This window comes from Xiphophorus couchianus, chromosome 2 (genome assembly GCF_001444195.1).
Source record: "Xiphophorus couchianus chromosome 2, X_couchianus-1.0, whole genome shotgun sequence".
In the NCBI taxonomy this organism is placed as follows: Eukaryota; Metazoa; Chordata; class Actinopteri; order Cyprinodontiformes; family Poeciliidae; genus Xiphophorus; species Xiphophorus couchianus.
This window is the reverse complement of record NC_040229.1, coordinates 4,483,552-4,508,639: the sequence shown is the minus strand read 5'-3', so window position 1 is coordinate 4,508,639 and position 25,088 is coordinate 4,483,552. Positions and strand designations below refer to the sequence as shown.

Genomic DNA, 25,088 nt, shown 5'->3' with positions numbered 1-25,088 from the left:
TCTAATTTAACATTATCACGTTCTTAACATATTTCCAGGGCTCTACACCGGGAAAACAACAACACTACGCGTTGACGTCACAGATCACAGAGTTTAATCCCATACAAAGCAACGCATGAATCAATCAACAAAGCTGCAGAGTAACAGAGATATGTATTCTATACTTTATACAGACAAAGACAGACAAAAAACAAAACAAAGACGCGTCTTTGGAGAGAGCCGATGGAAAAAAAGCAAAATAGTGGCAGCTCTCTGAATTTTTAGTGCTGTGCACAAAGTCTTATACTAAAGGTGTGTCTTTGTTTTTTAATATATGCACTTAAGGCGTTCCTCTAGTTGACCAACTGGAAACTCCCTTAGACACTCAGAGAAACTTAGAAACTCCCCCTAATTTACGGCAAAGATCAAAGGGCCATCTGGTCTCTGGTAAAACAAAAGAGCGAACAGCTGCGTCCTGATCCCCTGTGATTCTACGGTCATTCGAGCAAAGAAAAAAACATGAGATAAGATTTCACACCACCCCAGATGTTGGCCTCCGGCAGGCCTCCGATCTGCTGTGAACAGAACAGGCCTCTCTCCCCCAAGCTCCATTTATTGCCCTGCAGGAAATGCTAATTTTATGGCCTCGTGTGCTCTGGCCGCACAGCGGGAGGCCCCTGTTTGTCTGAATGCCTGCTCATCTGGCCCAATCCCGAATGCTCAACACAAACCTGTTCAAAATAAAGAAATTTGTTCAAAATAAGAGTGTTGAATATACCTTTTACACATGCCGTAAGATTAACTGTATTAAGCACTAAAAATAATCATTTTTCCTCAACAGGTTCCAGAGGTCCTGCAGCAGAACTGGAAGGTTCTGGTTCTGTTTACAGCCAGTTTCGGATCTGCGACAACATCCCAGCTATGAACAGCTCCAAGAGCTCAAAATCCAACAGCCTGAACTCTCCACCTCCAGGCTAAAGCATGGTGGTGGCAGCATGATGCTGTGGAACCTTCTGGTCTTCTCCACGTCCTGATTGATTGTCAGATAAAATCAGAGTTTTGAGTTGAATAAACAAGATAAGGAGTTTGGTATTCAGTGACGCCGTGGTGTCGGGTTGCAGTGTCTCTGATCTCTGAGCTCTAATGTCTTCGTCTGCATTTCTGCTGCAGCCGGATCCGCCTGGAGCTGATCCGAAGCTTGCTGGCGTCCAGATGAGGCAGGCGTCCAGATGAGGCTGCCGTCCAGCAGCAGCCTCATTGTCCAGCCAAAGGCACAGAGAGCAGACTGGAGCTGCGACACTTTTAAACAAATCTGAGATAGAAGAAGGAGGGCAGAGGGTGACAGTGTGGTGGTGAGGGATCAGGGCGGTGGTACCGGTGGTACCAGCGGTCCAGTCGGCCCGTGGACTAGGTCAGACCCAGTCCTGCAGAGAGCGCTTGCAGTGCACCAGGGCCCGGGGTGGCTCCTTGTTCTGCAGAGTCCGGAGGATGGTGTAGACCAGAACCAGGATGCACAGAATGAGCAGCAGCGGTGCCGTCACCATGACCAGGGTCATGACCTTTGACTCGCTGTCGGTCACCGTCACCACCACGTTCACTTCCTGGTCTGGGTCGTCTTCTGTGTTGCCGGGCCTGAGCTCCCGGTCCGGCCCGCGGCCCGATTCGGTCGGCCGCGGGGGTCGGACCGGTTCCGTCCCCGGGTTCCGCTCGGTTTCCGGGTCCGGGTCCGGGTCCGGGTCGGGGACTCCAACGCAGCCCATGAAGTCCTTCAGGATGGAACGGGGGTAGCCGCGGTCCGCCTCCGTCCGGCGGTTGTCGAACCTCCAGTAACTGGAGCCTTTGTAGATGTAGGTGGAGGCTGGAGGACAGCAGCAGAAGAAGAAGAACATCAGAACCACGAGCCGCGGGGCCGTCAGGATGTCGCAGTTAAAAAAGCAAACAGAGAAGAAGAGAATTAAACGTCTTTTCATCTGCTGCATGGGAACGAATCAACCAGGTGACACAGAAAGGCTGACGCTACGTAAGACTGCAATAAACAGGAAGTAGAGGTTGGAACTTCCTGCTGGAGGTCTGGACTGGGAGACTTGACTACGTCAGTAAACCTGTTTCCATCCACCTCAAGCGAGCATCAAAACGTTTTTGTGGCATTTAGTAAATTATTTCTAATTAACCTTTCGATTTCTAATGTGGCGTGAACAGCTGCTGATGGTGGCAGGGCCACAAGGGGGCACTGTTCACAACAACCAGCAGCGGTCCTGGTTTATCAACGGCCAGGAGACTCAAGTCCCAAACGTTCGTCGGGTCCGGCTCTGCAGTCAGAACCGACCTGAAGGAGTCCAATCAGAACCGTTCTGACCAGACTCTGCTCCTCTACGGGTTCTGGTTTCCAGCTTCCTTCTGTGGTGGTTGAGGGCGGAGCTACAAACAGGAAGCAGTACCTCCGTCGTCGCTGAGGAAGGCTCCCCTGGGTGAGGCCGGGATCTTGCCCCACCTGCTGATGGGTTTGGGGAAGTCGCGGTCGGCGCTGCGCGTCTCCTCGTTGTAGCGCCAGTACCTGCAGACAAGCAGCAGCTGATGACTCAGGGCGGCAGGAGCGTCTGTGGGCGCCGCGGGGCGTACCTGTCGCCGCTGAAGAAGTAGGTGAACTCGTTGGGCTCCCACCAGATGGCGGTGTCGATCCGATGGACGGGGATTCCTCGGCCGTACTGGTGCAACGGCTGAGGATAGCCGGGCAGAACGTCGGCCTCCCGGAACAACCAGAACCTGTCGCCTGGAGGACCAGAGGACAGACAGGATCTTACAGCCAGCCAGAAAAAAGGGATAAAGGGCCCCGCCTACTGGCCCCGCCCACCGGCCCGTTTCTGCCAGTGATGACGTGTCGCTGCTGGTCATGTGACTCGTGACCAAAGCGTCTCCATTCCCATTTTTCTTGAGTTTTTTAAATCGCTGTGTTTCCATTAAGCAAATTTATTATTGTAATTTTAATTTGTTCATTTCTGCGGTTAATGCAGCAGAGAAAACTCTAACTCCGTGTTTTCCTCCTGCAGCTCAGCTCCTCGGAGTCCCAACACACCGGAGCCACACTGGGTCCCTCTCCTCATGTTGAGAAACCTTTCTACTAGGAGTCGGTGAAAGGAAGCAGCAGGAAGTCTCTACCTTTAAAGAAGACAAATTTCCCGTCGTGTCGTTCATAGGCGGCGTTGATGTCGTCAGGGAGGCCGTTCCAAAAGACGGAGATGGGCATGGGGTAGTTCTCCAGGACCCGGTTCCTCCAGACCCGCCAGAACCAGCGGCCCTGCAAACAGCCACAGCTTACCGCTCAGGTTCCAGAAGCCGGGTCGGGTTTTAGGGTCGGCTCTCACCTTGAAGACGAACATTTCGCCCCGCAGCAATGTCACCGTGTCAAAGTCTCCGTCACAGATGCTGGGCGGGCCGTCTGTCCTGACCGCCGGCGTGACCGGGTCCGGGTCCGGCCCGGTCCAGGTAGTGAGGGGCGAAACCAGATGAGAGGTAGGCGTGGCCAGAGGGGGGCTGAGGCTCGGATCCGGCTGGGCTTGGGGATCCAGGTCGGTTTGGGTCGGGTCGGGGGGATCAGGTGAGGAGGGTGTGGAGGGGGGCGTGGTGATGATGATGTCATCACGATGCGTGGGAGGAGAAGAGGGCGGAGCATCAGAGGCTACAGGAGGACCTGTAGAGCAAAACAGAACCTGAGGGAAAGACAGACAGAACCCGACCCAACAGAACCGAAAGGGACGCCTGCAGAACATGCAGCTATCTAGACACGCGGCCTCTCTGAGCAGCTGGTTGCTAAGCGACCAGCTGGCGTCCTGCAGCTTCTGCTCCCTTTATTTCTGGCCCGCTGTAAACATGTCGGATCATACGAGCCAACAGAACCGGGTCGCCTCAGCAGCGTGAGGAGGAAAACAGGAAAAATGCACTTCCTGTTTGGGGCGCTGGTGTGGATTTTCTCAGATTCCTTAAATTCTCTGAATCTGTCGCCACGTTCAGAATCACGTGAACATGCGGTTCTGATCCGAGTCATCTGTCGTCTCCTTCGGTTCCTAATGGATCTCTGATGAAGACTCCTGAGTGGTTCTGTGGTCTTTAGCTTCTCTGGATCCGGTTCCGGTCCAGGAATATTGTCTGAGCAGAGGAAGCTGAAGCTGCTGTCGTTCACTAGCGAATGGATTCCTTTGAACGGTTCTATGCGGTCAGAACTGTTCTTTGTTTTTATGGCTTGTAATCGATGATGGCCTGCTTTTAGGTCGACAGCTATTATTATTTTTATTTAATTAAAAATGATTAAATTAAATTAATACAATTGATAGAAATGGATTTATTATTTGTATATTTAATTTTGTATATAAAATGATTTTTTGTTTCTGCTAAAGCAACTCAAGTCTATTTTCCTTTAATTGTGCTTCTAAATCACAAATAGACATAAATGTTATTAATGCACATAACAGTAAAGAACAACTTGATTTTTATTTCCATGACTTCATTAGGAAGCTCAGACACTTTCAGAACCGGTAGAAGTGGACCTGATCATGGCTGCCGTCACATTTACCAAACAGCAACACACCAGCTAAGAGAATAATGTTTTCATTTCAGGTTGACTTATACACTGAACAAAAATCTAAAGGCCTCATGTCAGATGTTGTTGCCATGTGGAGTTAACAACTGTAAATGAGCATTGCTGACATTTTATTGTACCAAAGTAATATTTCTCTTGAACTGTGTATAATATTTAATCCAACTTCCTGTCAGTGAGCGTTACTCAGTGAGTTGTTGTTTTACTCGGTGCATTGTGGGACATGTCCACTGGGTGGTCAGACAAAATGAGCAACAGCTGGACAATCCTTGGCCTGGACAATAAAAGGCCCCAAAATGTCACATTATGTCAGAAGTCATAAAGCCTCAGATGTTATGTTGGAGCCGTTGGCATGTTGGATGCAGGACGCCGTACCGACGGTCCGATAATGGGCCGTTATCGGACCGTTGGCCCTTTAAGAGTTGGTTTCCAACAGACTGCAGATCCTCCTCATCCTCGTCTGACCGCTCAGCACCAGACGGCCACATCGGCTCGTCCGTCTGAGGATCGGCTCAGACCAGCGACACTCAGCTGACGAGACTATTGGTCTGAACAACAGACGCATCAAACCTCAGACTGTCTGTAACCGCCTACGGGAAGCCAACTGGGTCAGAATCAGATTCCTCAGCCTGACCCCGATCAGGACTGTCGATCCGCTACAAACGGCCGAACCACGATGTCATTATGAAGATCAGTAATTATTGAAAATGTATTTTGAGTTTCTCTATATATTGCGTAACCCAAATGTTCATAAAACTCTTATATTTGACACGGGGCTTTATATTTTTTCAGTGTATGTTTAGATGTGTTATTGCGGGGTCGATTTCAGGTTAGCTGGTCTGTGGCTGTTTGTGTTCCTCAGCCTGAAAAGGTTTGAGAAACACTGCAGTAGACTGTAGTACCCACAGTGAGAGCCAGGTGGCGCAGCTCCAGACGGAGCCTTGAGGAACTCCACATCTGATTTATAACAAAAGAAACATTTATTGATCAAAACTTTAGCAACAGGACAGAATCCCGGAGAAGGACCTCGCTGCAGCAAACAGGAAGGGCGGGACGGACCGCTGTCAGTCTCAGACCTTATTTGGAAACGGGACCGGAAGTGAAGGGGGCGCTATTACCTATGTTATCCGTTTCTCCCGTTTTTATTTTCATTTGAAATCTGTGATATATCTTCATCTTTAGGAAGGATTTTCACTCTCAGCATGCATTTGAACTTCTCTCTTTTATTTACTTCAGTGCAGCTCACAGTTTTTAACACATTCTGTAGCTTTCTGTTTACTTCTAAATCTGCTCCTTAGTCGCATCTTTTCGGGCCTCATACTGCCTCTAGTGGCGTGGGGGTGGTAACACAACTAATAAAATTACATTACTAAATCAGAATACCACAGTCTTTATTATTTTTTTATTAATTTTTCATTCTCTTAAAGATGTAGAGCTAATTGAATGATTCCAGTTTTCACTCTGTAACAGCCGTAATTGTGTAGTGTCTCTTTAAGACACTCTAGTGTTGCTAGTGACGTCACAAGTATGCGCCACGGTTTCTCTGTAGAGAGTGTGGGAGAAACGTGCTACAACAGGTTAGCTTTCCTTAGTAATGTTACGGGTTGTTTGGACTCTGCTAATTTGCATGTTTGTTATTATAGCAGCCGTTCAACCGGGCTTGTAAGGTTGGTGAAGAGAGTTTATTAAAAGACAACACTGTGGAAATTCCCAGTACCAGTGTGGCTGTGCGTTTTTGATCGCCCAGACGAGTCTGCCGCCTCCTCTCCTCCCTTAAATACAACCCGAGCGTTACAAATGGCGCCCGAACATTTTATCTTGGACCTCAGAAGGCAGTATCTTCTACCAGCTGATGATTGAAACATTGAGGAGGTACTTTGCAAAATAGTGGATGTCCGCCATACCTCGTGGGAACGGACCAGGCTAGCCCAGACGCAGAAGACAGAGCGTTTCCTTGGCAACGAGCGGATTCTTCAAAGCTGTTCTCTGTATATAATATGGTTCCCTATTAAAACCCTGCGTCGTGACAACTTTGGATCAACTGCGCTGCCTGGACGTGAGACGGATTATGCTTTATAATTTCTGAATGTGCATGTATGCACAGCGGAGTGAAGCGGAAAACCCTCATCGGCTGAGCCGCGCCACCAGCTTTGTTTTTTTTCCTGAACGATCTTTCGGAACTTTCTCACTGGACTCAGCTCTGAACCGGATCAGAGCTGCAAGACAAATTCATCTGAGAAGATGCTAACTGAAGCCGTGAGTATTCGAAAAGCAAAATAAGAGAAGAGGGGACAAAGGAAAGTCGTAAACTCTGACTGAGATCGGATGAAAACAAATATACGGAAGCTATTCGTCGGACTCAGCAGCATAAATTTTTCTGGTTGAAAAAGACGAAGGAGGAAAAAAAAAAAAAACAACAACAAAAAACAATAATTTGGAGGCGTTCCTAACTGCTGACTTTTGATTTTACTGGTTTGAAGGTTCCTATTTGGAAACTATCTTTAAGGGTGTTTGGCTTAAAAAAAAAAAAAAAAAATTCTACCCATGTGAAATTCTAAGTTTATGTCTGTGTACGGCTAAATGTGTTTCAACTTTTCACACTGCTAAAATTAATAACTAACATTCTTGGAATTATTTCTGTGTGACCAAAACTGAAGTTATTCCAGCATAACTTGCATTATACAGACTTGGGTTCACATAAGTGTGCATTATGGCTACTCATCCTGACTTGACTGATCTATGTGATGATTTGGACTTTAGGTTGCTCCCAAACCACACTACTGCCAGACACAATACCCCTGACCTAGAACATAAAGTACAAAGTTTAAAAGAAGAGGTGGACATGCTTCAACAATGTCTACATGAATCTTTGGATCTCCAGAAAAATATTTTGGAGCGTTGGACTCAACAAGCTAAAACAGTCCCTAAAGTCCCAAGTGCTCAGGTTACTCAACCTTTCCCTCAGGCGTCATCTACTCCATATGTGCCTAATCTACGTACCAGAAACAAAGAGCAATACAACTCAGCACCTGACCCCACTCAGTCCATGAGGGCTCCGTCTCAGACACATTCGGATTCGCTGCAGTTAATTAATACTACCAGAGTCCTCGCTGCCGCTTTGCACCAAGCAAAATTAGAACCGACTGTGTTCACTAATGATGGTGGTCTTCATCCAGAGGAATGGCTGCAGTCTGTCAATGCTTACAAGACCTCACTGGACTTAACAGACACTCAGATTCTCAGAGAACTACCACATTTCCTAGCTAAGGGACCAAGGAAGTGGTTTAGTGTTCTCAGCTCTCATGTATCTACTTGGACTGAATTTTGTGAACTTTTCAGAACCGTATTCTTACCTGTTGACAACCAGGAGCATATTATGAGAGGTATCTTGGACAGTTTCCAGCACCCCGAAGAACCTCTCCCAACATTTTCAGCCCATATGCTCAGTGAGTTCAAAAGACTGAGGAACCCTCCGTCTGAGCAAGAGCAGATTGACCTTATCTGTAAACATGCAGTGGAGAAGTACAGAGTGGCACTGTATGGAACACCTATCAGGTCAGTAATTGATTTGGTGCTGCGTGCCCATGAGCTACATTCTGTTCTCGGCACCAGCCCATTACAGCCATCAAGAGTCCAGATGAAAAATAGAACTGATGATGGACCCTACTGTTTTAAATGTTCCATGCCTGGTGTTACATCCCGCACATGTCCGAACTGTTCCACTGAGTATTATGGAGCTCGACATTCTACAAGATCTGCCAGAGAGCGTCCCCAAACTCCACCTGCAGATTATCATCCTGTGACACAGACTGCAGAACCAAAAAGCGCTAACGTGGTGAGAGAACCAAACCCAACAGGTAGGAAGCAGGGAAACTTCAGAGGGGGGGAGAGTTTTTCACAGGGCCAACCCTCCCCCCGGTCAGTAACTCCGCCCTCATTGCCTGGGTCAGTCCCAAATTCACCACCTATGCTCAATCACGTTGAAGATGGAGCTTCACAATCATCTTGGAACACTCCTTTCAGAGTTAAAGTGAACTTAAAAGGAACAGCTCTGGAGGCCACACTCGACACAGGTGCGTCGCTTTCAGCAGTAAATGCAGACTTGATACCTGAAAAGACCCAAAATGTCTCATTAAAGAATCAGTGGCATTCCCCACCCATAAGACTGGCCAACGGCACTGACTGCAATCCATTGGGAGTAACTTGGTTGACCATTGGATTTATGGGCAAGTCAGTCTATCAACGATTTGTTATAGTGCAGGGCCTGTCATCCCCCTTAGTTCTTGGGATGGACTTTATGACTCGCACTTCACTAACAATTCATGTCCCAACCAGAACAGTAATTATGGATGACAATCCCCCATTTCTGGATGAACCCTGTGAAAACGACTTTGTGGAGGCTGATCTGGAGTGTGGAACGATGACTCTGCAGAACACTCCACAGGTCTCACTTAAGGAAAAAGTTGAAGACGCTGACTTAAATTCTGCGGAAAAAGGAGGACTGTTAAAGTTGCTAGATAACTACAGTGATCTGTTTTATGGTCACCTAGGTCGCACTTCTTTGGCAGAACATATCATCGTCACTGGGGATGCAAAGCCAGTTAACCTACCACCTTACCGCACCTCCCCAGCTAAAAAGCAAATCATTGAAGAACAAGTACAAAAGATGCTAAAGGATAACATCATTGAACCTGCATCTGGACCATGGGCAGCTCCTGTAGTCATTGTGAACAAACCCCCTCGTGAACCACGGTTTTGTGTTGACTTCCGGGGTCTAAATCAACTGACTGTGAAAGACTCTTATCCACTCCCACGCGTGGATGAATCATTGGACTTTTTATCAAGAGGAAAGTTTCTGACAACATTAGACCTTGCTCGAGGTTACTGGCAGGTCCCCATCGCTGAACAGGCTAAACCAAAGACTGCTTTCATCTCGCATTGTGGTCTGTTTCAATTCAAAGTCCTTCCTTTCGGCCTATGTAATGCCCCTGCAACTTTTCAACGACTTATGAACAATGTTCTGGCTGGCCTGATTTATAAGTCATGTGCAGTGTATCTGGATGATATTGTTGTCGCATCACCAACTTTCGAGCAGCATCTACATGACCTAGAGGAGGTCCTTAACAGGCTTAAATCTGCTGGCCTCTCATTGAAACTGAGCAAATGTCAATTCTGCCTTACAGAACTCACCTTCCTTGGCTATCGTGTTACACCATCTGGCATTCATCCTGACCCCGACAAGGTGAGAGCTGTGACTGAATTTAAAGTGCCAACCACTACAAAGCAGGTGCGACAGTTCCTTGGCCTAACGGGTTACTACCGCCGCTTTGTACAAGACTATGCCAGTCATGCAGAGCCACTCTTTGCTCTCACAAAAAAAGATGTGACGTTCAACTGGAATGACAAGTGCCAAGCAGCTGTGGACTTTCTAATACATTCCATAACTTCGGCACCAGTCCTCAAGTTCCCAGATTTTACGTGTCCGTTCTTCATCCACACTGATGCATGTGATGCTGGACTTGGAGCAGCATTGATGCAGAAGGATGAGGATGGCAAAGATGTAGCTGTGGCTTTTGCTAGCCGTGCTCTGCATAAATCAGAAAAGCCCTATTCGACGCCGGAAAAAGAATGTCTGGCTGTTATCTGGGCATTGGAACATTTCCGTCCCTATGTCGAAGGTTTACATGTGACTATTTACACCGACCACAGCAGCCTCAAGTGGTTGATGTCTCGACCCAATCCCTCTGGTAGGCTTGCCAGGTGGTCTCTTCGCCTTCAGGATTTCGACTTCAGCATCATTCACAAACCTGGAGAATGTAATAAGGTGCCTGATGCCCTTTCACGTAACCCCCTCCCTGATGTGGATGCACCTATTGATCTTCTTCCTCCCTATGCCATGATCGGAAGCATGGATCTTCGTGCTCTGCCTTCTGTAATTGTGTCTGACCGTCCTCATGTTCGTCAGTTACAGCTGGAGGACCCAGTCACAGGCACCTTGCTCCGTCAACTCGAAAATGACCAACAGAGGGAGGAGGATACCCAAGATCTGCAACAGTACATTGTACAAGATGGACTCTTATATTTCATTGATCCAAAAACAAAGTGTGGTCTTCACCCACTCAAGCAGATTAAACTTTTTGCTCCTACTGCACTCCGTAGTTATCTGCTCAAGTATTACCATGATCATCCAACAGCCGGACATCTAGGCATTGCAAAAACTCTGGCACGCTTGCGTCTCAGATTCTTCTGGCCAAACATGAACTCTGATGTAAAAAAATATGTGGTGTCATGTTGTTCATGCCAAACCACTAAGCCAACTCAGAGAAAACCAGCAGGTCTTATGGTCCCAATCCAACCACAGAGACCATGGGAGTACACGGGTGTGGACTACATTGGCCCACTACCCTGCACTCAAAGGGGAAATGCATATATCCTTGTTTTTGTGGACTATTTCTCCAAATGGATTGAAGTGAGCGCTGTGAGGGAAGCAACAGCTCAAGTTGCTGCTAATAAGTTCATCACCGATATATTTGCCCGACATGGTTCTCCATCCTACCTTATTTCAGACAGGGGAACACCTTTCATCAGTGAACTGTTTGAGCATGTTGTGTCAAAACTTGGAACTGAGCACAGACTGACAACTGCCTACCATCCCCAAACTAATGCAACTGAACGTGTGAATCGCACACTGAAAACAGCCATTCGAGCATATATTGAGGATAAGCACACTTCATGGGACAAATATCTTCCCCAGATCTGTTTTGCACTGCGTACTGCACCTCATGAGAGTACAGGTTTGAGCCCATCAATGATGCTCTATGGACGGGAGTTGGACACTCCCTTGGACCTCATCACTCAGCCGTCGTGGGAAGGAATGGACGACCCTGAGACTTCTTACTCGGATCACCTGAGAGCTTCGATTCAAGATGCTCATGACCATGCTCGCACGGTTCTCGCAGAAAGTCATACAAGGCGAAAGCATTACTATGATCTAAGACGACGCCCAGTCTCTTTTAAAGTTGGAGACTTGGTCAGAGCAAAATCACACCCAAAGTCAGATGCATCAACTAACTTTTCGGCAAAGCTAGCACCTCTCTACACGGGTCCCTACCGTGTCTACAAAAAGATGTCTGATGTGAACTATTGTCTAACCAAAGCAGACACTGGAGAGAAAGCTGGAGTATTTCATGTCGCAAACCTTCAACCATTCTACACCTGGGCTACAGCTCCATCTGACAAACACTCAAGGCGAAAGGCTTCTGCAGATTTGGATTTCAGTTTACAAGACAGCAGCTTGCCCCCTGCTGTTTTGGACCCAGAGCCTGACTGTGATGTTGTCGACAATGCTATGGTCTCTGGCGACGTCCCAGCTGAAACTGACTTTGACTACATTGACCCTGTTTCACCCTTTTTGGACCAAAACTCTGTTCAAGACACTGACACTGCTTTGGAGACAGATGTTAACAATTCGCCCCCTGCTAACAATGGGAGTGCTGTTGGGGTTTCTTATAACTTTAGACCAAGACGTGTTCCGAGGGTCACCACTGACTGGTCAGTCCACAAGTGGACCAACCCATTTCATACTTCCAGGTTTGACCTGAAGTGACCTTATTTGCATTTTATGTTTCTTTGTGTTCATCGATGTTATGACTGTTGTTTAAGTTCTGTTCGGGTCATGTTTGAATGTTTCTTACATATTGTTGAGTGATTCAAAAAAAAAAAAAAAAGTACAAAACGGGAATTCCATTTTGCAATTGTCCTGAATGCTCCAAGTCTATTTTCGTTTTACAATGTTTGTCCAAGTAGACATTCACTTTGTTGGAAATTGTCATGTATGCCGGCTTTTCAATATTGTGCTGTATATTCCCTGTTTACTTTTAACAGTTTCTCTATGTATGGAGACTGGTGAAGTATTGACTGTGCCTTTGCTGTGTTCGGCTGAGGGCAGCCTTTTTTTAACCGGGGGGGAATATGTAACAGCCGTAATTGTGTAGTGTCTCTTTAAGACACTCTAGTGTTGCTAGTGACGTCACAAGTATGCGCCACGGTTTCTCTGTAGAGAGCGTGGGAGAAACGTGCTACAACAGGTTAGCTTTCCTTAGTAATGTTACGGGTTGTTTGGACTCTGCTAATTTGCATGTTTGTTATTATAGCAGCCGTTCAACCGGGCTTGTAAGGTTGGTGAAGAGAGTTTATTAAAAGACAACACTGTGGAAATTCCCAGTACCAGTGTGGCTGTGCGTTTTTGATCGCCCAGACGAGTCTGCCGCCTCCTCTCCTCCCTTAAATACAACCCGAGCGTTACAACTCCTTGGCCAACTTGTTAAAACTGGTACATTTTAAATTCCTCAGGTTGTTCCTGGACATTCAGCTCAACTTTGCTGAAAACACTGGTTATATTTTTAAGAACTGTTCTCAGAGACTCTATATTTTAAGAAGACTTGGTGATCTTGGGGTTTCCCAACTTGACGTTGTTGAGTTAAAATGTTAAAACTTAACATTCTAACTTGAGTTTTAACTTTTCTTCTTCTCAGCTGGTTTGGTCACCTGAGCTGCAGACTAACAGACAATCTTTTAACAATACTTTCAACGGCAACACTTCCGGAGTGCAATGGTCCCGTTTCCAAATAAGGTCTGAGACTGACAGCGGTCCGTCCCGCTGCAGCGAGGTGGACTTGGAATGCCAAGCAGATCATTAGCAAAACCATCCAGACCTAACTGAAGGAGGACCCGCTGACCTCCTGACCTCCTCCCTGCCTGCAGTGCCTCACCATACATGCGCTGGACCCCTGCGATGTCGTCGCCATGCAGGCTGAAGTTTTGCGCGTCGCTCCACTGGTAGAAAGGAGCCATGATGGCGGCGGGGTTCTCTGAATGCTCCAGGCCCAGAGCGTGGCCTAGTTCATGCACCGCCACCAGGAAGAGGTCGATACCTGCAGCACAGGTGACGGAAAAAAATGTCGTCATGGAAACATTACAGGATGGGCACCCCAACCGCAACCGCCCAGAATCGGACCTTCCTGGTTCTGGGCGTCCAGCGTCCACGGCTCGTCGGCGTCGAAGTGCGTATCTCCGCCCATTCCCGGCCCTGGGTAGAAGGCGTGCGCCAGCGACCCGCCCTCGCCATCGAACGGGGACATGTCTCCATGGAAACCAGAGGCAAAGAGGAGCAGGATGTCGGCGGCGCCCCCCGCAGGTCGCTCCTGGAAGGACAGCGGTGTCACGCGGCTCCACACGCCAAAGGCCCGGCGGATTGCGTCGGAGGTCCGGTTCAGACCCAGCGAGGGCGGGATCCGCCGGTACAGGATGCTGGCAGAGCGGGACAGACGTCATCAGAACCGGAACCATCAGAACCAGAACCTTTGGGCTGAAACGTGGCTTCGCTTCAGACTCAACCTGAAGGAGAGCCGCTCCTTATCCCAGCGCTGAGCCGTCAGGGCGAAGCGCCTTGTCCCGACCCCGCCGACCCCGGCCTCAGGCGTCCTGTCAGGGAGGGTGCAGCGAGGCCGCTGCATCGCCCTGCAGCACACACAGCTCAGCTCACATGTTTACATACACACCGCAGGCTGATTTGCTAACAGACTGACTTTAAAATGAAAAGTTTCACTTATTCAAACACACGCCGCCTCTAATATTCATGAATATAAAAGCACACCACACTTTTCAGATTTTCTTTGCATCTGTACCTTCAACCTCAAAGCTTTCCTCGGCTCTCTGCTGCTCGGACCCCAATTAAACAGAATCAGTTACAGTTTGCAGTCAGAACAAAGAAATGTTTAAAAGGTTGAAGGCCTGTTGATGGTTGCCATGGTAACAGAGCTTACGCCAGCGTGGCGGCGTCCAGGCGTCCGGTCGGCGCCAGGCCGTAGACGCGCTGCATGTCGCTGACGGCTCTGGTCAGAATCTGGGCCGAAAGCGGGCCGGACATCTGGAGACCGGACCGGGACAGGTAGCCGAAACGATGGAGCCACTCCTACCAGAACACACACACACACACACACAGAGAGACAGACACACACACACACACACACACAGACAGACAGACAGAGAGACACACAGGTTTTCAGGTCTCAGGCCGAACTGGACCCGGTACCAGCAGCAGATGGTTCACATCAACATTCCTGCTCTGACAGACGAGGAGAAAAATGAAGTCAGCAATGGACGCCTTCAGAACCGAACCGGACCTGGAGGACCGGATCAGGAGCTCCTGAGGGAGAAAATCCTCAGCAGCAGATCAACCAGATGTTCATGACTTCAGGACGGAACTGGACTGGAAACGGTTCGGACTGGACTGGATCATTCTGTATGAAACTGTAAGGAACTTTGGGCCGGAAGTGGAAACCTGCTGCTGTTACCTCCGGGTTCAGGTTTTCCTCATCAGGCGTCTCTGCGCTGCAGGAGACCAGCGGAACCAGCGGAACCAGACAGACCGACATGATGATGATGATGCTCATCTTCCTCTCTGGCCGCAGCTGATGTGATGATGATGATGATGATGAAGGAACTTTGTCCATTAGACAGAGAGCGCTTCCTCTTCCTCCGCAGCCCGTCCGGATTCCGAACTCTGGAGTTCTGACCTGAAGTTGGACCGCAGAACGGTTCGGAGCCTCCGGCCCGGTCCAATCCTGGGATCAGCTGAAGCAGGACTCACATACCCGAACTGAACCGAGCTCAGAGGAACCGGATCCTGGAAAGTTCAACAGTTCCTTTCTTCACCGCGTAGAAGTGGACCCGAAAGATCTGAACCAATCAGAACCCATCTGAGGTTCTGCTCCCCCCGTCAGGTCACATTATTTCAACATCTAAAGCTCCGTAAAAACGACGGAAATACCCGAATAAAGTCGATCCGTGATTTCAGAGTAGGTCTCCTCCCGGTATGGCAAGTCATTATATCACATAATAAAGGCCAGGTCTTTCTTTAACTGTTTGGATTTTAAATGTACCCTCACCGGCCACTTTATTAGGTACAACTGGTCACAGAGTCATCGTTAACCTGACATCTCCATCCCTTCACCGAGGCGGTTCTGGTTCTGATGGTTCCTCCTCCGGTCTCAGTCCAACAAAAAGTCCAAATGTGCAAAATTTCTTTATTCCCAAATAAATGTCATAATGTGAACATACAGCAGCAAAGATCCAGTTCTATTTATTTCATGTTCCATAATGCAGTGCGGTACCAACAACCCAGTTACTCTGTCGGTTCTGAACTTCAGTTTGACCATCATCACCACCTTCAAAGCTGCTGCTCTGTGATTGGCTGAGTCCATAAACGGTTCTAAACGCGGGCCAGTGGAGGCCCGACGGGGCCGGTGCCCTAGAACCGGTACTGGTTGATCACTGACGGTTTTAAACTGCAGGTAATCGAGCCCTTTAAGGCAGTGGTCCCCAAAACCCGGGCGGCGGACCGGTACCGGTCCGTGGACCAATTGGTACCGGGCAGCGCAAGAAATAATTGAATATTTCTGTTTTATGAATTATTTGAGTGTGGAGGATCTTTTATTTTGAAAATCCTTTAACCGGACTCTCTCGGTTCCGTCTTGCCGCCAACATGGAGCCACAAGCAGCAAAATGAGTCAGAAACGGATCAGATTGTTTGGAAAGTTTCTTTGTGAAGGGAAAAGGCCCAGAGAAGAGCCAGGAGGATGGATTTATCCCAGCAGGTGATTCCCACAGTCCAAGCTCTGCATGATATGGTGACCGGATGTTAATGAGGAAATGAAGCTTCAAGCTGCTTCTCCACTAGAGACCAAGAACCCGGAGCATCAGCAACACTTCCGGTCTCATCGTCTCTCATCTCTCCCAGATGGACCGTCTGGTTGCAGAGAAACAAGCTCAGGGCTCCATTAGTCGTTATCCTGAGTTAAAGTTTTCACCAAAGTAAAATGTTCGTTTTTGTGGCGCGTCTGTATCTTATTTTGAAGGGATATGTAAATGTTACCATAGCGACCAGAGTCAGAGAGCGTTAGGGCAGTGGAGAGACGAGAGGAGAGGAGCTTGTGAGTTTTAGGTCTGGTTCACACCATTTAAGGATTGTGGGATTTAACATTTTTAACTGAATAAACATCCATGTTTATTAAATAGATAGTTTCCACATATCTCCGATATCCACTGGACTCTGGGTTGCGCCACGTCAGCTGTTTGGGATTCCCCTGCGTGCTTACGTCAACACGTTTTCTGATTGGCTACCTGTCACAGGTTGCTTCTCGCTCCCAGTTAGGGATACCAGGGCAAAAAATGTAAAATTGTGCCATGTGAACTAGTCTTTAGTTTACACACCAACATGCAGAAGTTTATCTGACCCCCCAGTAAAACAGCTAAATCTTGACCGGTCTGCGGTAATAAAAAGGTTGGGGACCACCACTGCTTTAAGGGACCTCCAAGCAGTTGAATCTGGGCCTGTTCTGAATGGAAAGAACTTGATTCTCTGGTAAAACGGCTTGCCATACCTTCTGAAGTTGACCTACATCCATAAGCGAAACCCGAGGCCGCCACCTGCTGTTCTTGTTGTAGAATTGCAGCTGCACAAACTTAACTAAAAAACTGGAAGAGTTTCTTTCCAACCTTAATATTTTGTAAGTAAATCAGTTTTCTGTTGGCAAAATTAACAAAACCTTTTTGACCGTTTAAATGACTTAACATGTCCGCCTCACGAACCCCCGGCTCTGGTCCGGTTCCTCCATCACAGCAGATTTAAAGTTTATTTTTGGGGTTTTCTGCATCATAAACATATTATTTTGGGTTTTCTGCATCAGTTTCTGACTGGAATGAATCACATCTAGAACTTGAAAGTATTTTGAGTTTTATAAAAAGCTGCTGTGAACAGGAGGAAAACAGGAAGTGATGAAAGAGGGTTTATTGGAGCTTCCTGCCGTCAGGGGCCGTCGGGTTCGGGGACCCGTCTCCTGCCGGCCTTGGCCACGATGATGAGGAGGGTGAGGAAGAAGCCCAGCGTCCAGACTGCGGCCACAGGAAGAACCGCCGCCGACAGAACATCTGGAACAAAGCAGACATGAAGAACAGAACCTGGAGATGATGACGGAGGAGGAGGAGCAGCTCACTGGACACGGGCTGGTCCGGAACCTTGACCCGGATCGGTCCGTAGGACAGCAGACCGCGGCTGGGAAGCGGCCTGACGGCTTCCCGCTTCCTGATGGCGCCACAGCTCTGAGGAGAAAAACTTTAAGTTCTGGGAGGACCAGAGGAACCGGGCCGGATCCGAACTGGGCCGATGCTCACCGGCAGGCAGGACGGCTGGTCGTCCGGCTCGCACAGCTGCACGCTGCAGTGCAGGTAGAACTCGGCGGGTCCAGCGGTGAAGCGGAACATCTGGAAGCGGAACCGGACCCCGGAGCTTCGGCCGTTGGGCCCGGCCCGGTCCTCAGCCAGCGGGAGGAAGGTCACGGTGGGGTCGGCCACGCAGCTGAGGAAGAAGAGGAGGAAGGGTGAGGAGCCGCTTCCTTCAGCACAGAGAGGAGCGGAACCGGTTCTGACCCGTTCTGGACGAGGCTGTGAAGCAGTCCGGTGGCGTTGGGCTGCGGGGACCGGCTGGCCCAGCAGTCGTCGACCCGGAGGAGGAAGAAGTCCGCAGGCTCGGCCACAGAGACCTCCACATGCACCTGCAACACGAGGGCCGGGGGTCAAAGGTCAAAGGAAAGGGTTAAACTGCAACACGGATAATGTTTCAATGTTTCACAGCGTGTTGGATTCATGTCAAAGCGTTAAAACCGTAGATATGGTCGCTGTGTTGTAGTTCTCCAGACCGGGTTAAAAGAAACATTTTAATGGTCTCGGGATTTTATTTCTAGACTGCAGCTGCAGAAATATCACCAAATTTATCAGCATCTTTGTTTTCACTGGATGCAAAACATTCCGATTCAAATCCAAGCAATAACGCGACTTGCTAATTTCCGTCGTCGCCTCCCCTTTAACTTCTACAGTCACTTAGAAAAGAAGCCCAAGGAAAGCTAAGCTCTGTGGACGTGATGCTAGAAAACTAGCTGTTCAGGGACAAACTGTACAAAACGGCGTCACTCACTGCGCTGAATTATTGTGCGCAGGTGTTGACTGACATGTCGCACGTATGGGACAACGCTGCGACCAAAGTCTGACATTCATGAACGATCCGATTCTTCTGAACGGCTCTTTACTAAGAACGACAGGACTGGAGCCTCGGCGACAGCCGTTCTTTGTTCTTGTAATGCTCTGCACTAACTATTATTTTATTTAATTATACACATTGATATTTATTTAATCAGCAAATAAATAAAACACCAGAACATAAGAGCAGCAGAGCATGCTCGTTGCTCGGACCGTGTTGGTCTCCTGTCATGTTCCAGATGTTCCAGCTCTGAGCTGCTGGGCTTCATGCAGCAGAGAGAGAGAAAGTCAGTCGCCTTGTTGCTCCTTGGTCAGCGTTCATAGTTGAGCGTTGTTACATTAATTACTGTTTAATGCTGCACACAGTGGTGGTTTCTGACATGGGCAGTATGGGCAACCGCCCAGGGCGTTATCATTTTAGGGAGGGCAGGAGAACTCCAGATTGTGGCACAGAGATGAAGCAAAGCAGAATGAAGAGTTTGAATTGATAATGATACTGGTTAAATATATTTCAGCTCCAAATGTTTCATATCTGGATGTTTTGAATCTTTCAGATCAATTTGAGAAGCAATTTTGATCATATTTCACATTTATTGAGTCATGTAGCGTGAGGCGCCGGTCTTGGTCTGGACTCGGTCTCGGGTTGGGTGGTCTTGACTACTAGAGATCGGTGATCGGTATGGTAGAAGAAAATCCCTAGAAATTTAGTAAGTCAATTAATTGGAAAACCCTGAATCAAACATTTTGCATTGACATAAAACCTTTAAGTTTTAGATTTTTTAAATTAGTCACCTTTTTCCATCCAGACATTAATCGGTTAATCTAAATTAATCGGACCGGAACAGCTGTGTCTCCTTACCGGGTCCCGCAGCTCTATGGTCGGCGTGCCGCTGAAGGCCCGGCTGAAGCTGCTGTCGGCGAACAGCAACATCCGGATGGTGGCGTCCGTCTCCTCCACCTGCATCACCATCTGGCTGATCAGCCAGGAGACCTACGTTACCGCCGAAGGTCCAAACTGTGGCGGGATCACCAGAATCGGTCTGCTTTTCTCACCTGGAGATGGGCTGGACCGGGAACGGCAGGCTGACCCTGCGCAGGTTCGGGTAGACGCAGGTGAAGTCCATTTTAATGGCCGGGTCTCTGATAACGTTGCCGCTGACCTGAGGTTCTGATTGGACCGTGAGGGAGTACAGGAGGTGGGTCGAGTTCTTCTGCAACAGAACAGAAGGAGTCGGTTTGGATCACAGGTGAGGAAGGTCTGAAGCAGTGGGAGCGGACCGGTACCTGCAGCGGTTTCCCTCCGCAGGCCAGGTATTTCTCCCTGGAGGTCCGGAACATGAAGAACGGCGTCCCGGCGATCACCTCCCTCTGGGCCCGGCACGACCGGTTCGGCAGGTGCAGCGACTCCAGCGGGACCTTCAGGTAGGAGAAGAAATCCTCGGCGGCCCGGATGCTCATGAAGTCTCTGCCGCACAGGACCTTCAGCTGCGCGCCTGCAGGAGGACGGACAGCGTCACGGCGACAGAAACTGGCAAAAAGCCGCAGAGCGTGAAAAAGAAAGAAAAAGGAAACTTTAAGCGCCGCTCCACGACTGACGGTTAACCAGATTTATCCAAAATTAAAACTCATTTCCTTGGAAACTGCAGAAACAGCTCTGCCGCAAACAAAATAATCTGCGGGACTTTCTCTGCGGGACTTGCTCATAGCGGAACAAGTCGGCGTCGGGCCGGGGGGCGGGGCTAATGACCGGCCCTTTATACCCAAATAATATAATTATGATAATTTTACTTTACAACACAGACATGACCGCAACAGCGGAGCTTACAAGTTTCCCCACCACAGAGAGAAACTGTGGCTGAAATCCATCTGACATGAAGTTCAACAAACCAGGAGACCAGAAACATCCGGCTGGTCACTGATGACGGAACAAATTCAAATCAGTTCAGAACCGCGGATGGGTTCGGATCATTTTAACACTTTATCAATCTCAACTCAGAGCCTGGAGCAGCTAGCAACTGCTGAAGCTAAAAGCTAGGTTCATTGTTGACGCAGCGGCGCGTTGAAGCGGGAACGCAGCGGCAAGCTGCGCATGCGCAGCGTGTCGCAGCAGCTCGCGCTCCTCTGGATGTTTGTAACTCGGCGCGCATCGCGCGCGCGCCGCCGTTCACACAAACTGGACGAGCTGGAAGATTCTCCAATGGAAACCTGAACTATAGACGCCATGCTGCCGTCTTGGCTCAAAACCGCTCAACCCGACCAGAACTCAGCCTTCAGTCCCTGACGTCACTGCTGGACCACCGACAGAGAGAAAAGGGGATGTAAACTAGGCGGCTGGGCTGATCCAGTTTACAGTCAGTCTACAGTTAACTCACTCTGTGAATAATGTCAGAGCTGCTACCTGTAACCAGTCCGGCTCCTTCGCTGGGCTGCCAGTTTTGGCGGGTCTGAATCGCTGCCAACAAAAAACTCCGGTTCATCTCCAAGACCAGGAACAAAATATGCGTCCAGTTTTTGGCTTTTCCTTGTTCTCTGTTTTCATCCTTTTCACTTTGCCGCTCCATGAGCTCCACTCATGTTAACTTGGTCTGTAGAAATGCTCTAGCTAGTTTGCCATCTGTTGCCAAGTGACTGATGATGACGTCAGTCCACTTGTAATTTTGTGTCAAAGTTAAATGTAAATAAAGTCAGTCATGCAACAACATTTTATTCTATATTTGACACTACGTCACTAAAATCAGTCAGTCTTGTAAAGTTTTTAGCAACCATGAGTCAACAATGACTGGGGCGACCTGCTAGCCGACCTGCTAGCCGACCTGCTAGCCGACCTGCTACATAATCCTACATGCACCATATTCAACAGGAGGCCCGCCGCCTTCTCCAGCTCTCATCAGACGTGATAAAGGCTTGGATCCCTGCAGTCATATTTTGCCTCCCTGTGGGCTCCTGTGGGCCCCTGTGGGCTCCTGCTCAACACCGGCAAAACCGGAGAACATGTCTCAGCCATTTGATCATTAAAAAAGCGGCCATGTTTTCTGTCAAACCGCGGCAGCTGGTTGGTCACTTGCTGACCAATCCACCGACAGGTGACGTCATTTCTATTAGCCTTGCGGGACCGAGAAATTCATCCAGAACCGAACCAGGATCTGAGCCAGCGGGTACAGACGAGTCCGAAACTGCTGGTTCTGCTGCTGAAGAAGATCCGAGATGATTTTAACGGGTCGGGGCTTCGGAACCAGACCTGAGGTCCGGAGGCACCAGAACCGCCGGGAGAGGAGCACGTACTGTGTCCGCAGTTCGAGCCGTAGAGTCCCGCGGCGCAGCGGCAACTCCTCCGGTCCGCGGATAGGACGCAGGTCCGGGGGTCGCTGCAGTTCTCCACGCTGCAGCTTCCTGCTCACATGGAGGACGGGATGAGTCCATCCGAACCGGAAACCACACAGGAAAAATTTCTTCTGTCCTTACCTTCAACTCTGAGACACATGAAGCCGATGAGGATCAGCTGGGGAAGACAGAGCAACATTTAGTTCTTCACACTGAACAAATCCGCCGGTTCTGACGGTCCAAACACCCACCTTCAAACCCAGCGGCGCCATGTTCCGGGAGTAGGTTCGACTCTGTTTCTCTGCGCTGACAGGATCCGGACGCCGCTTGTTCTCCGCTCGTTTTCAGCAACTGCAATCAGACTCACCTGGTTCACACCTGCGAGCCGCGCATGCGCCTTAAACACCCGTTTGGCCTGTTAATTAGATTAATTCATGCGCACTAAGAAAGAAATTAAAATCACATAGTTTGAGTTAAATAAAATGAAGGAAAGTAAAACAAGGTACACATTATTCATATATAACCGCCAACAAGATTTTGAAATCAATATTTTATGATTATTTTTCTATATAAAAAAACAACAACAAAAACCCCCAAAAGTTTGGACTTTTTCAAATTAAAGTGAACTGTTGGACCTCATTCATTTTTGTCTCTGTGCTCCACCAGGTCCGGTAACCAGTTCCTGAACCCGACCAGAACCCCTCAATGTACCTTGAGAAATAATGAGATTTGGTTATAAAAACAGGCTTTAATGCTAAAAAATGATCACATGTTACAAGCCATACATGTCATCCAGACGGGTCAGAACCAGAGTGACATGCACCGTCCAGCACCGGCCCACTGAGCTGATGGACGGAACCAGGTGAGGCAAAGACTGGAGAGTTTAGCGTTTTATTCCTCTCTGCAGTCTGTTCCTCCCTAAAGGCTCCAATCAGGTTCAGTCTAATCCGTTTCAGGCTGTTTACATATGACTGCCGGCAGTCTCACATAAACATGGCTATGTAAGCTGCAGGGTGTGTGTAAGCAGATAAAAGAGATGGAGGGAAGACAGAATTCATAACAATAATTTTCCTCTAATCAGTCAAATATTAAAAATAAATCATAAGTTGAGTTTATTTCTGATTTTTTTTTTACGATATGTTCAACTAATCTAGATGAGCTTCAAAGTTTCTGACCTCAGTGAGAGTGGTGTAGTCAAAGCTCAGATTAATGGAAACGTTGTTTTCAGGTCAGACAGGAAATCTGCAGGGAAGAGACTAAAGTGGGTCAGAAATATTAAAACCAGCCAACAGCCACAGGACAGAACCAGAGCCATCTGCTATCTGGGTCAGAACCAGAACCATCTGCTGGTACTGGGCGGAGCTGCGGTCTAAACCGATCCAGTTAACCAGAACCAGAAGTTCGGTTGTAACTTGGTGGATTTCTGGGCACCTTTTCTAAAGTGACACAGTAAAAAATGAACAGCAATAATTTTCTTTCTTTAACCTTTCATAAAGAAAAATGAGGCTGTTAATTTTCACCATATTGTTCATACATGAATAAATATCAGAGTTCCAACATTCGCCAGCTTTACTGTACAAACTGAATATTGAAATTAAGTATTTAGTTAGGAATTTAAATATTTAATTTGATAGCTAAATATTATGACGTAATTTCTCCCTCTGACCAGAACCGAACCACGAACCCAGTCACCTCCTCTGTTCCTGGAGAGTTTCATTGTTAGAGCGCCTCATGCTGGCCAGGTTCTGTTATTACAACACGTCGGGTCTTCATGGGTTTGCATGAAAACATTTTCAGAAAAAACGTCATGTTCACCAGGAACCTTAAAAAAAACACACAAACAAAAAGTGGAGAAAACTTTCAGGTTTGACCAGCCGACTGGACGGCGGCCGCGTGTGGCCCCCGAGCCGCGTGTTGAGCCCCTCGGTGACGTGGTGAGTGATGCGCGGCCGCCCTGGTGTTGAGAAATGGCCGGATTCTGGCAGCGCTGCCATCGGCCTGATTCACAACACCAGCTGCAGCAGCACGTCAGAGAGGAGGTTCGGCTGTCGGTCCGGTTCCGATGCGCCTGCAGCAGACAGAACTGCAGGGAGGATGATGAGGACGAAGGTCTGGACGGGTTCTGATGGATCCAACGGTTCTGCTTCCTGTTGAAATGATTTCTGATCTGATTGTTCATGAAATATTTCTGCCTTTGCTTCCCTCAGGCCCCGAACCGGAACCGGCAACCATCTGCCAACAGGCAACACGCCGCAGATCACCGCGCCTGCAGCAACTTGCCCTCAGACATTCTGGATGATTTACTGTCAAAAACAAAACCACGAAGAGTGAAATGATGATCTGAAGGTTTTTCTTCCTTTTTCAGGAAATGCTGACAAATGATTCGTCCGACACTGAACAGTTTTTTAAATTATCAGCCAATCAGCGAGCAGATCTAAATCTGCTGCTTGAATCCAGAAAAATGACTAAAATCTGATTTAATTAGAAACCAGTTGATGAGATGGTCTTTAAGCTCAAGCCGTGTTGTTTTTACATCTGCGATCAGAGACTTCCTGTCGGAAGTGGATTGGGTCAGAGGATGATTAAGGGTCAGGGTGTTTCATCTCCATGGAGACAGTCCAACAGAACCAGCGTCCCCTTCTGCACATTTAGAACAGATTTTTTGAGTCAAAAAAACTTTTTAGACGAAGGAAATAAAGATCAACATCTGGAACACGACGCATTCATTTACACTAAATCATTTCTGACCCGCAGCCCTGAACGCATCCTGCTGGTTGAGCACCTACCACTTTTTTCTACCACTCAACTTTCCATTAATACACTTGGATGCAAAAATGAATATGGAGATAACTGAACAGGCCCGCTTTATCATTCTTTATGATTATTGTAACTATAAACTGGATTCGGGGTTTTAATTGCTGGAAGCCGTAAAATAAACTTCTGAAATATTTTTGCTCCATCTGGACTGAAACTTTTTCTGTTGAAAAACTGGAATAAATGAATTTTCTACATCAGCCTGAGGCAGAAAGATGTTTTAGTTATGGAGGACAAACAGCAGCAAACATGAGGAAAGTGACCAACAAAACACGGACTACTGAAAAGC

General features: G+C 48.2%; 2 protein-coding genes and 2 long non-coding RNA genes across 8 annotated transcripts; 2 read left to right on the top strand and 2 right to left on the bottom strand.

Annotated features, from left to right (window-relative positions):
- Positions 1-998: 998 nt before the first annotated feature.
- Positions 999-15,405, bottom strand: LOC114137162 (matrix metalloproteinase-15-like). The gene is made up of 10 exons (XM_028005754.1): positions 14,926-15,405; positions 14,395-14,543; positions 13,967-14,089; positions 13,587-13,879; positions 13,342-13,503; positions 3,342-3,667; positions 3,136-3,274; positions 2,599-2,749; positions 2,418-2,533; positions 999-1,837 (listed from the first exon to the last, which is right to left on the bottom strand). Exons 1-10 carry the CDS (start codon positions 15,082-15,084, stop codon positions 1,392-1,394), a joined length of 2,064 nt encoding a protein of 687 aa, XP_027861555.1. The 5' UTR covers positions 15,085-15,405; the 3' UTR covers positions 999-1,391.
- On the top strand, positions 15,309-15,692 carry LOC114137591 (uncharacterized). Its single transcript, XR_003594035.1, has 2 exons — positions 15,309-15,444; positions 15,535-15,692. It is a non-coding gene; the product is annotated as an uncharacterized LOC114137591 (long non-coding RNA).
- A 1,657-nt stretch (positions 15,693-17,349) lies between these two features.
- On the bottom strand, positions 17,350-22,707 carry zpd (zona pellucida glycoprotein d). Of its 5 annotated transcripts, none has more exons than XM_028005955.1 (11): positions 22,621-22,707; positions 22,237-22,336; positions 22,127-22,163; positions 21,947-22,054; positions 19,949-20,157; positions 19,718-19,875; positions 19,524-19,638; positions 18,059-18,183; positions 17,804-17,987; positions 17,626-17,731; positions 17,350-17,560 (listed from the first exon to the last, which is right to left on the bottom strand). In XM_028005955.1, exons 2-11 carry the CDS (start codon positions 22,255-22,257, stop codon positions 17,439-17,441), a joined length of 1,185 nt encoding a protein of 394 aa, XP_027861756.1. In that variant the 5' UTR covers positions 22,258-22,336; positions 22,621-22,707; the 3' UTR covers positions 17,350-17,438. The 5 variants fall into 5 exon arrangements, with proteins under 5 accessions (XP_027861756.1, XP_027861740.1, XP_027861765.1 ...); XM_028005939.1 differs by having other exon boundaries at positions 22,237-22,400; positions 22,621-22,698; XM_028005964.1 differs by having other exon boundaries at positions 19,718-19,872; positions 22,237-22,426; positions 22,621-22,696.
- A 166-nt stretch (positions 22,708-22,873) lies between these two features.
- LOC114137576 (uncharacterized) lies at positions 22,874-24,999 on the top strand. The gene is made up of 2 exons (XR_003594025.1): positions 22,874-24,094; positions 24,193-24,999. It is a non-coding gene; the product is annotated as an uncharacterized LOC114137576 (long non-coding RNA).
- The last annotated feature ends 89 nt before the right edge of the window (positions 25,000-25,088 follow it).